Source organism: Nematostella vectensis, chromosome 3 (genome assembly GCF_932526225.1).
Source record: "Nematostella vectensis chromosome 3, jaNemVect1.1, whole genome shotgun sequence".
In the NCBI taxonomy this organism is placed as follows: Eukaryota; Metazoa; Cnidaria; class Anthozoa; order Actiniaria; family Edwardsiidae; genus Nematostella; species Nematostella vectensis.
This window is the reverse complement of record NC_064036.1, coordinates 8587406-8601713: the sequence shown is the minus strand read 5'-3', so window position 1 is coordinate 8601713 and position 14308 is coordinate 8587406. Positions and strand designations below refer to the sequence as shown.

Genomic DNA, 14308 nt, shown 5'->3' with positions numbered 1-14308 from the left:
AAGTAATCTCCTACGCAGCATTCCATAATGGAACACTAAAAAAATACAAGACTTGAGTGGTACACAAACGCACCTGGAAAGCAAACCGATTCAATGATGTCTTTGATTTTTTCGTCGAGCGTCTTGAAGGAAGTTGCCATGAACACGTCTCTCTTGTAGTGAGTAGCAATCTGGTTGAGTTCTCTACGGTTCACGGCGCTGCCAATGCCAAGGGCGTAGACACGAACACCTTTTTGTTTGAGTGGCCGTGATGCGATGTTTAGAGGTGTAAAACTGGTAAAGGTTGACTGCTTGCCGTCTGTCATTACAAGCAGCACCTACATACAATGGAAATGGTACAATGGGGTGGTAGAAGCTAGTCGGCGGCAGCAAACATATTACGAGGGGCGCATATCCTGACTAATAGAACTTATAGGACTGCTCAGTTAAAAATATGGTAGAGAGGAACTATAGCTTATGCACGGAAAAGTGCTGAATATCGCTGTTGTCCTGAAATCGCATCAAATATAATGGGAGCAATTCCCTCCAGCCCCTCGAGTATTCACGAAATTCACGAGAAAAAGTAAGAAAACGTTGCACACCCAATGATAATTATTAGTTACAAACTTACATTTTTAACATCTTCTCTCATGCCACGTTCCTTGGTAAATAGTTCTTCGTTTGCGAGTTTTAGTGCTTTGTCAATGAATGTGTAGCCTCGTAGCCACTCCATCTTATCAATCAGCTGATTATAATTATTTTTAGTAATATCATTGCCCTTAAAGTAGTCGAAGCCGAATGTGATCTTTGGCTCCGTACTGTAGTATATCGCTGCTACGCGGCTGCGGTCGGGGCCGATCTCGAATTCGTCAATGATGTGTTTGATGAACGCCTTAGTCCGACCCCAGTTTCTCCTGCCGATGCTACCTGAAGAATCCACTAAAAAACCCAGGTCGACTTTGGCTCTACAGACTGATGAAAGAAAACAAATTATTCTAAGCGGGAGATAAATAAATAGGGTAATTAAATTGGAGTAGCTAATCACTCTTATTGCAGCTAGATGCTGGATTACGAGAGCGCAAATTCACCCGTGGTCGAGTTGAGGGCCTAGAAAGGCGCCTCAGGCAGCCGCCATACAACTCATATCTGACCATGGATCACAGCTAAGATCGAAATTGTTGGTTTTGTGGAGGGAGAAAAACCGAAGAACCCGGAGAAAAGAAGAGACCAACTAACTCAAATCACATAGTGACCGGGAATGGAACCCAGAACCCAGCAGTGAGAGGCAATACAGAGCGGCGCTCTGCCAACTGCGCCACCAAGGCTTCCATACCAGAGATCAAGGCTTCACTTTTACTTTCCCTTCACTTCACTTTCACTTCTTACTTTCCGATAATGCATCCCATCAGACCTACCGCATTTGCCCTTTTGCTTGATCGTGAGGTACCGTCCAAGCTGGCAGGACGCTCTTTCCAGGTGGCACTTGCTCATGTATGTTAAATTGTTACTAGCGCAGAGATAATCCTTGGCTTTGGGACACGTCGGGCAGATGCACTCAACGCCAGAGTCTCCCTTGGGTTTGCACGTGGAGTATGGGTTCGTTGAACCGCAGTCATAACGTACACATGGATCTGGCGATAAATGTCATATTAACGATGACACAAAACTTACAAGCAAAGGGGCTTGGTGAAGAAAATTGCTGCTTTTTGTGCTCTTATAGGATTTTGGTTTCCGCAAGAAAACACAAAATGTATTAACATGTTAAGAAATAGATAGAAAAGAAAAGGGAGAAAAAATGGAATTTCATACAGAATTCAGTAGCAGTCCGAATTGCGATACGATAACTATTATTGAGATTTGAATCTTACCGCAGCGTCCAATTGAGCGCACTGTGACCATGGAGTTATTCATACAGGCTTGCTTTCTCATCATACACTCGTTGGTGTAGGTCTTCCAGTTTGTTCCGCACACTTCCGCGTCCTCCTTGGGACAGTCCTTCGGACACTCGCATACTGCCTCGTTATCTTTTACCTCGCACGAGGAGTAAGGGGCAGAGCAAATAAAGTTCTGACAAGGATCTGTTGCAGAGATGCAAGATACATAAATACATAAATGTCAAGTCTACGTGGCATGTCAACTTACCTGAATCCGGGACAGCGTTTATTTCAGGGCAGAAGAACTATAAATGCAGCAGCATCAAATTTTTCTTGAATTTAAAAGTCAATTACGATGCTCAAGGCGCACAAAATCCGATATCAATGATTTTATACATGCCAACTTTTGATACAGCTTTGTACTATTACTTGTATCGTAGAAACCCTCACCCAAGCCAAACGGTACTTTATGTGATAACAAAATAGAGATAATAACCACTCCAGTTTAGACAAGGCGCTATACTATTGATCTAAGGGTAAGCAGAGAAAGGTAAGCTATAAGCTCTAATTAAAGAAGCGAAAACTGAGATAAAAAGATATGAAATATAGGGAAGTCGACAAAAGTGGATGGTAACAAAGGAAAAAGTGCCCAATAATCTCATCAGCAGAAGTAAACTTACCGCAGTAGTTAGGTCTGAGCACAGTGATGAGGGAGATTTGCTGGCAAGACTGCATTCTTAGAAAGCAGACGTTATCGTAGGACTGTAGATCGGACCCGCAGACTGGGTCCAGAGTGTTAGGACAAGAAGGCGGGCATACACAAGTAGGAGAGCCGTTAATGATCGTGCACCGGGAATAGGGCACAGAATCACAAGAAAAGCCCTCGCAGAGACCTGGAGGTAAGGGGAGGTACAATGTTATCAGAGGACATTTGGCAAGGAAGTATGAAACAAGGTAAGTAGATAGGTAAATACTGTAGCTGAGTAGCTACAATGGGTAGCTAGATATGGAACGTACAATGGGTAGATTTATAGGTTATTTCACGGTTGGTGAGCGCGTACGATTTTTATTCACGAGTTGTGTAAAACAAAATCACTCGCTGCGCTCGTTCGTTTGTTTTACACAACTCGTAAAAAACAAAAAAATCGTAAAAGCGAACTAACCGTGAAATAACTTATTTTTTTTATATACATAACGAGATTTAAAATGAGCGAAAAGAATTTTCAGATATAAAACATATCTTTATTTATTTTCTTTTAAAGGAAAACAACCGTGCGTGAGATTAGCGAGACAGATTCATTTCAATGTAAGTTTCTGTCTGTCTTCAACTGAACCGTCGAAGCATTAGGCTTGTTGCCCTTGCTTTTCCTATTTAGGTCCCTTTGCTTTGACTGAAGCGCTTTCCGAGTTTGCTCGAGCTGGACGTCTTTCATAAGGCAAAGTTCGTAGTTTTTTTTCTTCAAATGGCGCTGAAAGCTGGCGAAAAATGCCCTCAAGGAACTAGGCTCGTTATTCCTCGTTGTCTTCTTTTTTTGCGAACTGTTATAAAGAACTCGCCGAGAAACTTGTTCAACTCTTGAGGAATCAATTCATCTATTTGTCTCGTCTCACCTTTCAAAACAAGAATTCATGGAACAGAGCAACATCGTGTTGGTGTTCTTCTTGGTATTTTCGTTTTCCTTTCCGTCCATATGAACTCTTCTATTGACGAATCTAGGCTCTGAAAACGGGTAGTCGACTGATTTGAAGCCATCTTACTAAAGTAAAAAAGGAATGGCGACCGAACTGAGACACATCGAGCGAGTCGTCAAGCAAACTGCTTGACAAACTGCTCACTTGTGGAAAAAATCGTACGACCAATCAGCTGGCTTCTCTAGCGCGAAGAGACTAGTTTTACCAAAAGGGTTTTTGGCGCGTAAATCTCGGTATGTATATAATAAAGATAGGAAAATAGAAAGGTAGGTAGATAAGGGGAGGTACAATGATATCAGAGGACCTTCGGTAAGGAAGTATGAAACAAGGTAGGTAGAGGGGTAGATAGGTACATAGGTAAGTAGGTACAATGGGTAGGTAGATATGTAAGGTAAAATGGGTAGATAGGTAGGTAGATAAGGGGAGGTACAATGTTATCAGAGGACGTTCGGTAAGAAACAAAGCAACAAGAATCCGCTGAATCAAGTAGTTGATCTATTTTTAGGTAAGTAAGGTAGGTAGGATGGTACAGTGGGTAGATAGGTACGTAGGTAGGTAGATAATGGCAGGTAGAAAGTATTACATCAAATGGGAATAATGAAAGATTATGCCCTGAAAAAAATCCAACTTTTTAAAATTAGTATTTAAAATAAGATGTTAACGGGCTACCTCAAGATTGTTGAAATACGGCCATATATTTACGTACAAAGGATGTTTGATTGATATCTTTTTGTCGTAAGAATCTACGTACACCTGTGCAAGGTAGGTGTATCATTTAAGTCCATGCCAGTAATAGATTATCTTACCGCAGTTGCCTTCATTTCGTACTGTAAGCGTCCTGTTCGACTCACACGCAGCCATCCGCAAGACACACTCGTTATCATACGTCTTGCCATCGGATCCGCAAACCTGTTTCACGATCTTTGGGCATTTTGGGCACACACAGACGGCTTTGTCGTCTTTTGCCTCGCATGTGGAGTAGGGAGCCGTGCAGTCAAAGTCATTACATGGATCTTAAAACACAAGGCCAAGCATTAACAAGATTCAAGAAACGCTTGCAGTGCGACTCACGCACTGCAAGCGGCAAAGTTAGCCAATCAGCATGCGAGAATCGCAGTTTAAATTGTGGTGATCTTGCTAACTAGGACGATTCCCTCATTCCTTGGTGTGCACTGAAGGATTTCTTTGTCGTATTGGTTGTCAAGTGATGATCATGTCAATCAGATAGTAATATTTCCTGAATTCTCACTGACTTTAACGAACAAAAGTATCAAAGGTGTATAGTGTATTTCTGTAACTTGATATAACTTACCGCAGTCTCCTTTTCGTCTAAATGTCAGGACTTTGGCTGACTGGCAGGCTAACTGTTTCATCGCACACTCGTTCGGGTATGTGTTATTGTCCGATGCACAGACAGGGTCAAGTGTAATAGGACAGATTTTCGGACAGACACAGATAGGTTTGTCATTTACAGCCTCACAGGAGGAATAAGGAGCACTTGAGCAGTCGAAGTCTTTACAGACATCTAGAATTAAAAAAATATCAAATGGGTAGGATTGGGAAGTTTTTTTGTTGTTATATATGAAAGTTAGCAATTACACTGTATTCACAGAAATATCGGCAAAAAGTGTGAAGCCCTAGGAGCCTGAAGGTAAAATATTTAGGTAGAAATGGTTTTGCAGGAGAAAAATCACAGCAAGCAAGTTTAAAGGGTGTTATTATTAATAGCTGGAAAAGGATTGAAAAATAGTTCATCATAAAGTGAATCAATCAGACAGAGCTTTATTAAAATCAAATCCTACCGCAGTCTCCTTTTCGTTTTACTTTCAAGGCGCTATTCGTTCTACAGGCTTGGTACTTCATCAGACACTCGTTGGAGTAAGTAATATTGTCCGTGCCACAAACGAGGTCAAGCGATGCCGGACAGTCTTTCGGACAAACACACATTGGCTTGTCAGCCACAGCTTGGCAAATAGAGTACGGAGGAGAGGAGCATTCGTACAGTTTGCACGGGTCTGGTAAGATGATTTATACAATGCTTTAGCGAGGTGTAAAATAACAAGCAAAAAGGAAGCACCCGCGTAAATAATCAAATGCAAATAACAAGGAAGCAAATAAGGAAACAAATGCGTCATTAATTGATAAATGGTAACTGACAAGCAAGCAAAGTGATGTATCACTTACCACAGTGGCCCTTTCGTCTGACCGTAATCGTGCGATTGGTCTCGCAGCCCTGTCGCTTCAAGAAGCACTCGTTGTTGTAGGTTATGTTATCCGTGCCACACACGAGGTCCAGGGAGCGTGGACATACCTTGCTACAAACACATTCAGCCTTGTCGTCGACAGCCTTGCAAGTTGAGTAAGGGGGAGTGCTACAGCTGTGGTTCTTGCAGGGATCTAGACAAACGTATGTGTCAGTTTGCATGTAGGTCTCGCATAAAATCTTCAGAAGGTGCGAGTATATGCCGTGATAAAAGTTATACTAAAGGACTCAGGAGGCTCAGGAGTTTTGATGTTGTGGTTTAAGAGACTTGTCAAAATTTTGGGGAGCTAGATCACTCAGGAAATAATAAAATGAATTCATTGCTATATTCTCTAACTCAATTCAAGAAATCGAGCCTGCCGCAAATACGTGTCTGAAAAAAAGACGAAAAATTGGCAGTCGACCACCAATTTTTGGTATATTATCGCAGTTTTCAATATTTTGCGAACTCTCGTCAATTGTTCAGGCGCCCTCTGGCTTCTGTCATTTAAAATCCATAAAGCACTTTCATTGGCCAGCACTGAAGGTTTTCAATCACGCCACTTCGCCGTGAGACGCTGACCAATCAAAAAGTACCAAATGTTCTGTAATTGTTTTCCCGTTGATTCCGTTAGTTTGAATGCTGTAAGCCTGTAAGCGGTAGCTGCAAATCGAGCTGATACACTTACAGGACATAGCAATAAATGACACATACCGCAATAACCGTTCCGATGTGCAGTGATCGTTTTATTTGTCGCACACGCCCTCGCTTGCATCAGACACTCGTTGTCATAGTCATTGTTGTCGGACCCACAGACTGGCTTGAGTGTTTTGGGGCAATCTTCAGAACACTCACAGGTCGCCTTGCCATCTTTTGCTTGGCAGGACGAGTATGGAGGAGAAGAACAGTTGAATCCTTCGCAAGGATCTGGTGCGAAATCACAGCAACGTCGTTAATATGAAATAGAAACACCTTACTAACTACTGTGTATTAAACATGAGGTGTAAGGTGATGTTAAGGAATAAAAGCTGATCTCATAGGAGGACAGCTTAAAATGGTTGACATTCAACAAATCCTTATCGCACAATGGGTCTCTCACAAACACGACAGACCAAGTCATATATCACAGAGATCAAAATGATAATGAATAAGCAATTGCTTACTGTAACGACCAAAGCCGGCGATGAGGATACGTGTCTTCGAAATTGAAATAGTCATTTCAATGTTGGAATAGTTAACTGTGGGGCGTTAGAGAAAGGGGAAAAATAATATGATACTAGCAAAGGAAACACTCCCAAACAAAATAGCACATTACAAATGTGAAAGAGAACTAGGGAGGGGGCATGATAATTAGCGAACTATTTGCTTACTGTAACGACCAAAGCCGGCGATGAGGATACGTGTGTTCGATTTGCAGGCTGCTAACTTCAACAGACACTCGTTGTCGTAGTTTTTGTTGTCCGTCCCGTACACAGGTTTAAGAGTCTTAGGACACGGTTCTACGCAAACACATGTGGGTTGGTCGTCCTGTGCTTTGCACGTTGAGTATGGTGGAGAATCGCAAGTGACGTTAGAGCAGGGATCTGAAATGAAGGCACTTACTGAAGGAATCTTGAGTGTAGCAACGTAGACTTTGCACCCCTACGCTTTAGGCAAGATTAGTGAAGCTCGAAGAGAACTATCAAAAGTATTTAAAGACATGGTTCATAAGGTATAAGCACACTAGGATATTAGCGTTTCAACGCTTAAACTTAACTGATTATCAGTTTTAGTTTTCTGTCTCCATGCTAGCCCCACTCACCACAATCCCCTTTCCGTCTGACCGCGACCGTGGTGTTGGCCACACACGCCTGTTGCCTCATAAAACATTCGTTGTCATACGTATTGTTGTCCGTTCCACAGACTGGGTCTACTGTCGAAGAACAGTTTTCTGGGCATGCGCAGACGGGCTTGTTGTCGAGTGGTCGACAAGATGAATAAGGCGGGGAAGTGCAGTTAACATCCTTACACGGATCTGCAACAATCATAGGTTTGGCCAAATGTTAACATTGTCACATTCTTGACTGCACTGAACTGCATCTACTGGATTGCACATTACCAAAATCGAAGCATTATCGCACTTACATAATACAAAATACAGCATCAAACTAATAAAGTTACTATATTAGTCCTGGTTATGACAAGGTGAGTAACAGCTTAAGAAAGATTTTGTTAACGTAATGTGCTTACAGCATTCAGTAGTGTGGTGCAACGAGCAACTACTGTATTGACCATCATTCCTGGTTATGCAAAAGATTTTATTGAGACCCTGTAGTTGTCCAGCGCGTAAGAAATTGAAATATTCATTTCAATGTTGGAATAGTTAACTGTGGGGCGTTAGAGAAAGGGGAAAAATAATATGATACTAGCAAAGGAAACACTCCCAAACAAGATAGCACATTACAAATGTGAAAGAGAACTAGGGAGGGGGCATGATAATTAGCGAACTATTTGCTTACTGTAACGACCAAAGCCGGCGATGAGGATACGTGTGTTCGATTTGCAGGCTGCTAACTTCAACAGACACTCGTTGTCGTAGTTTTTGTTGTCCGTCCCGTACACAGGTTTAAGAGTCTTAAGACACGGTTCTACGCAAACACATGTGGGTTGGTCGTCCTGTGCTTTGCACGTTGAGTATGGTGGAGAATCGCAAGTGACGTTAGAGCAGGGATCTGAAATGAAGGCACTTACTGAAGGAATCTTGAGTGTAGCAACGTAGACTTTGCACCCCTACGTTTTAGGCAAGATTAGTGAAGCTCGAAGAGAACTATCAAAAGTATTTAAAGACATGGTTCATAAGGTATAAGCACACTAGGATATTAGCGTTTCAACGCTTAAACTTAACTGATTATCAGTTTTAGTTTTCTGTCTCCATGCTAGCCCCACTCACCACAATGCCCTTTCCGTCTGACTGCGACCGTGGTGTTGGCCACACACGCCTGTTGCCTCATAAGACATTCGTTGTCATACGTATTGTTGTCCGTTCCACAGACTGGGTCTACTGTCGAAGAACAGTTTTCTGGGCATGCGCAGACGGGCTTGTTGTCGAGTGGTCGACAAGATGAATAAGGCGAGGAAGTGCAGTTAACATCCTTACACGGATCTGCAACAATCATAGGTTTGGCCAAATGTTAACATTGTCACATTCTTGACTGCACTGAACTGCATCTACTGGATTGCACATTACCAAAATCGAAGCATTATCGCACTTACATAATACAAAATACAGCATCAAACTAATAAAGTTACTATATTAGTCCTGGTTATGACAAGGTGAGTAACAGCTTAAGAAAGATTGTGTCAACGTAATGTGCTTACAGCATTCAGTAGTGTGGTGCAACGAGCAACTACTGTATTGACCATCATTCCTGGTTATGCAAAATATTTTATTGAGACCCTGTAGTTGTCCAGCGCGTAAGAAATTGAAATAGTCATTTCAATGTTGGAATAGTTAACTGTGGGGCGTTAGAGAAAGGGGAAAAATAATATGATACTAGCAAAGGAAACACTCCCAAACAAGATAGCACATTACAAATGTGAAAGAGAACTAGGGAGGGGACATGATAATTAGCGAACTATTTGCTTACTGTAACGACCAAAGCCGGCGATGAGGATACGTGTGTTCGATTTGCAGGCTGCTAACTTCAACAGACACTCGTTGTCGTAGTTTTTGTTGTCCGTCCCGTACACAGGTTTAAGAGTCTTAGGACATGGTTCTACGCAAACACATGTGGGTTGGTCGTCCTGTGCTTTGCACGTTGAGTATGGTGGAGAATCGCAAGTGACGTTAGAGCAGGGATCTGAAATGAAGGCACTTACTGAAGGAATCTTGAGTGTAGCAACGTAGACTTTGCACCCCTACGCTTTAGGCAAGATTAGTGAAGCTCGAAGAGAACTATCAAAAGTATTTAAAGACATGGTTCATAAGGTATAAGCACACTAGGATATTAGCGTTTCAACGCATTAACTTAACTGATTATCAGTTTAAGTTTTCTGTCTACATGCTAGCCCCACTCACCACAATGCCCTTTCCGTCTGACTGCGACCGTGGCGTTGGCCACACACGCCTGTTGCCTCATAAGACATTCGTTGTCATACGTATTGTTGTCCGTTCCACAGACTGGGTCTACTGTCGAAGAACAGTTTTCTGGGCATGCGCAGACGGGCTTGTTGTCGAGTGGTCGACAAGATGAATAAGGCGGGGAAGTGCAGTTAACATCCTTACACGGATCTGCAACAATCATAGGTTTGGCCAAATGTTAACATTATCACATTCTTGACTGCACTGAACTGCACCTACTGGATTGCATATTACCAAATCGAAGCATTATCGCACTTACATAATACAAAATACAGCATCAAACTAATAAAGTTACTATACTAGTCCTGGTTATGACAAGGTGAGTAACAGCTTAAGAAAGATTGTGTCAACGTAATGTGCTTACAGCATTCAGTAGTGTGGTGCAACGAGCAACTACTGTATCGACCATCATTCCTGGTTATGCAAAAAGATTTTATTGAGACGCTGTAGTTGTCCAGCGCGTAAGATATTGAAATAGTCATTTCAATGTTGGAATAGTTAACTGTGGGGCGTTAGAGAAAGGGGAAAAATAATATGATACTAGCAAAGGAAACACTCCCAAACAAGATAGCACCTTACAAATGTGAAAGAGAACTAGGGAGGGGACATGATAATTAGCGAACTATTTGCTTACTGTAACGACCAAAGCCGGCGATGAGGATACGTGTGTTTGATTTGCAGGCTGCTAACTTCAACAGACACTCGTTGTCGTAGTTTTTGTTGTCCGTCCCGTACACAGGTTTAAGAGTCTTAGGACATGGTTCTACGCAAACACATGTGGGTTGGTCGTCCTGTGCTTTGCACGTTGAGTATGGTGGAGAATCGCAAGTGACGTTAAAGCAGGGATCTGAAATGAAGGCACTTACTGAAGGAATCTTGAGTGTAGCAACGTAGACTTTGCACCCCTACGCTTTAGGCAAGATTAGTGAAGCTCGAAGAGAACTATCAAAAGTATTTAAAGACATGGTTCATAAGGTATAAGCACACTAGGATATTAGCGTTTCAACGTTTAAACTTAACTGATTATCAGTTTTAGTTTTCTGTCTCCATGCTAGCCCCACTCACCACAATCCCCTTTCCGTCTGACTGCGACCGTGGTGTTGGCCACACACGCCTGTTGCCTCATAAGACATTCGTTGTCATACGTATTGTTGTCCGATCCACAGACTGGGTCTACTGTCGAAGAACAGTTTTCTGGGCATGCGCAGACGGGCTTGTTGTCGAGTGGTCGGCAAGATGAATAAGGCGGGGAAGTGCAGTTAACATCCTTACACGGATCTGCAACAATCATAGGTTTGGCCAAATGTTAACATTGTCACATTCTTGACTGCACTGAACTGCATCTACTGGATTGCACATTACCAAAATCGAAGCATTATCGCACTTACATAATACAAAATACAGCATCAAACTAATAAAGTTACTATATTAGTCCTGGTTATGACAAGGTGAGTAACAGTTTAAGAAAGATTGTGTCAACGTAATGTGCTTACAGCATTCAGTAGTGTGGTGCAACGAGCAACTACTGTATCGACCATCATTCCTGGTTATGCAAAAAGATTTTATTGAGACGCTGTAGTTGTCCAGCGCGTAAGATATTGAAATAGTCATTTCAATGTTGGAATAGTTAACTGTGGGGCGTTAGAGAAAGGGGAAAAATAATATGATACTAGCAAAGGAAACACTCCCAAACAAGATAGCACCTTACAAATGTGAAAGAGAACTAGGGAGGGGACATGATAATTAGCGAACTATTTGCTTACTGTAACGACCAAAGCCGGCGATGAGGATACGTGTGTTTGATTTGCAGGCTGCTAACTTCAACAGACACTCGTTGTCGTAGTTTTTGTTGTCCGTCCCGTACACAGGTTTAAGAGTCTTAGGACATGGTTCTACGCAAACACATGTGGGTTGGTCGTCCTGTGCTTTGCACGTTGAGTATGGTGGAGAATCGCAAGTGACGTTAAAGCAGGGATCTGAAATGAAGGCACTTACTGAAGGAATCTTGAGTGTAGCAACGTAGACTTTGCACCCCTACGCTTTAGGCAAGATTAGTGAAGCTCGAAGAGAACTATCAAAAGTATTTAAAGACATGGTTCATAAGGTATAAGCACACTAGGATATTAGCGTTTCAACGTTTAAACTTAACTGATTATCAGTTTTAGTTTTCTGTCTCCATGCTAGCCCCACTCACCACAATCCCCTTTCCGTCTGACTGCGACCGTGGTGTTGGCCACACACGCCTGTTGCCTCATAAGACATTCGTTGTCATACGTATTGTTGTCCGATCCACAGACTGGGTCTACTGTCGAAGAACAGTTTTCTGGGCATGCGCAGACGGGCTTGTTGTCGAGTGGTCGGCAAGATGAATAAGGCGGGGAAGTGCAGTTAACATCCTTACACGGATCTGCAACAATCATAGGTTTGGCCAAATGTTAACATTGTCACATTCTTGACTGCACTGAACTGCATCTACTGGATTGCACATTACCAAAATCGAAGCATTATCGCACTTACATAATACAAAATACAGCATCAAACTAATAAAGTTACTATATTAGTCCTGGTTATGACAAGGTGAGTAACAGTTTAAGAAAGATTTTGTCAACGTAATGTGCTTACAGCATTCAGTAGTGTGGTGCAACGAGCAACTACTGTATTGACCATCATTCCTGGTTATGCAAAAGATTTTATTGAGACCCTGTAGTTGTCCAGCGCGTAAGAAATTGAAATAGTCATTTCAATGTTGGAATAGTTAACTGTGGGGCGTTAGAGAAAGGGGAAACATATTATGATACTAACAAAGGAAACACTCCCAAACAAGATAGCACATTACAAATGTGAAAGAGAACTAGGGAGGGGACATGATAATTAGCGAACTATTTGCTTACTGTAACGACCAAAGCCGGCGATGAGGATACGTGTGTTCGATTTGCAGGCTGCTAACTTCAACAGACACTCGTTGTCGTAGTTTTTGTTGTCCGTCCCGTACACAGGTTTAAGAGTCTTAGGACATTGTTCTACGCAAACACATGTGGGTTGGTCGTCCTGTGCTTTGCACGTTGAGTATGGTGGAGAATCGCAAGTGACGTTAGAGCAGGGATCTGAAATGAAGGCACTTACTGAAGGAATCTTGAGTGTAGCAACGTAGACTTTGCACCCCTACGCTTTAGGCAAGATTAGTGAAGCTCGAAGAGAACTATCAAAAGTATTTAAAGACATGGTTCATAAGGTATAAGCACACTAGGATATTAGCGTTTCAACGCATTAACTTAACTGATTATCAGTTTAAGTTTTCTGTCTACATGCTAGCCCCACTCACCACAATGCCCTTTCCGTCTGACTGCGACCGTGGCGTTGGCCACACACGCCTGTTGCCTCATAAGACATTCGTTGTCATACGTATTGTTGTCCGTTCCACAGACTGGGTCTACTGTCGAAGAACAGTTTTCTGGGCATGCGCAGACGGGCTTGTTGTCGAGTGGTCGACAAGATGAATAAGGCGGGGAAGTGCAGTTAACATCCTTACACGGATCTGCAACAATCATAGGTTTGGCCAAATGTTAACATTATCACATTCTTGACTGCACTGAACTGCACCTACTGGATTGCATATTACCAAATCGAAGCATTATCGCACTTACATAATACAAAATACAGCATCAAACTAATAAAGTTACTATATTAGTCCTGGTTATGACAAGGTGAGTAACAGCTTAAGAAAGATTGTGTCAACGTAATGTGCTTACAGCATTCAGTAGTGTGGTGCAACGAGCAACTACTGTATCGACCATCATTCCTGGTTATGCAAAAAGATTTTATTGAGACGCTGTAGTTGTCCAGCGCGTAAGATATTGAAATAGTCATTTCAATGTTGGAATAGTTAACTGTGGGGCGTTAGAGAAAGGGGAAAAATAATATGATACTAGCAAAGGAAACACTCCTAAACAAGATAGCACATTACAAATGTGAAAGAGAACTAGGGAGGGGACATGATAATTAGCGAACTATTTGCTTACTGTAACGACCAAAGCCGGCGATGAGGATACGTGTGTTTGATTTGCAGGCTGCTAACTTCAACAGACACTCGTTGTCGTAGTTTTTGTTGTCCGTCCCGTACACAGGTTTAAGAGTCTTAGGACATGGTTCTACGCAAACACATGTGGGTTGGTCGTCCTGTGCTTTGCACGTTGAGTATGGTGGAGAATCGCAAGTGACGTTAGAGCAGGGATCTGAAATGAAGGCACTTACTGAAGGAATCTTGAGTGTAGCAACGTAGACTTTGCACCCCTACGCTTTAGGCAAGATTAGTGAAGCTCGAAGAGAACTATCAAAAGTATTTAAAGACATGGTTCATAAGGTATAAGCACACTAGGATATTAGCGTTTCAACGTTTAAAC

At 42.2% G+C, this 14308-nt stretch overlaps 1 protein-coding gene across 12 annotated transcripts in view; it reads right to left on the bottom strand.

The window, feature by feature from the left end:
* The window catches only part of LOC5512067, a 77879-nt gene that overhangs the window by 7828 nt on the left and 55743 nt on the right, over window positions 1–14308 (bottom strand). For 7 of the 12 annotated variants that reach the window (XM_048725359.1, XM_048725352.1, XM_048725351.1 and 4 more), the window contains 23 exons: window positions 13928–14140; window positions 13231–13443; window positions 12800–13012; window positions 12103–12315; window positions 11672–11884; window positions 10974–11186; window positions 10543–10755; window positions 9846–10058; window positions 9415–9627; window positions 8718–8930; window positions 8287–8499; window positions 7590–7802; window positions 7159–7371; window positions 6503–6715; window positions 5730–5942; window positions 5348–5560; window positions 4858–5070; window positions 4352–4558; window positions 2534–2746; window positions 1848–2057; window positions 1395–1610; window positions 611–951; window positions 74–317 (listed from right to left, as the gene is read on the bottom strand). In XM_048725359.1, coding sequence (XP_048581316.1) covers window positions 74–317; window positions 611–951; window positions 1395–1610; window positions 1848–2057; window positions 2534–2746; window positions 4352–4558; window positions 4858–5070; window positions 5348–5560; window positions 5730–5942; window positions 6503–6715; window positions 7159–7371; window positions 7590–7802; window positions 8287–8499; window positions 8718–8930; window positions 9415–9627; window positions 9846–10058; window positions 10543–10755; window positions 10974–11186; window positions 11672–11884; window positions 12103–12315; window positions 12800–13012; window positions 13231–13443; window positions 13928–14140 — 5052 coding nt within the window. The remainder of the gene's footprint in view (window positions 1–73; window positions 318–610; window positions 952–1394; window positions 1611–1847; window positions 2058–2533; window positions 2747–4351; window positions 4559–4857; window positions 5071–5347; window positions 5561–5729; window positions 5943–6502; window positions 6716–7158; window positions 7372–7589; window positions 7803–8286; window positions 8500–8717; window positions 8931–9414; window positions 9628–9845; window positions 10059–10542; window positions 10756–10973; window positions 11187–11671; window positions 11885–12102; window positions 12316–12799; window positions 13013–13230; window positions 13444–13927; window positions 14141–14308) is intronic. The other 5 variants (XM_048725356.1, XM_048725353.1, XM_048725354.1 and 2 more) reach the window with 5 other exon arrangements.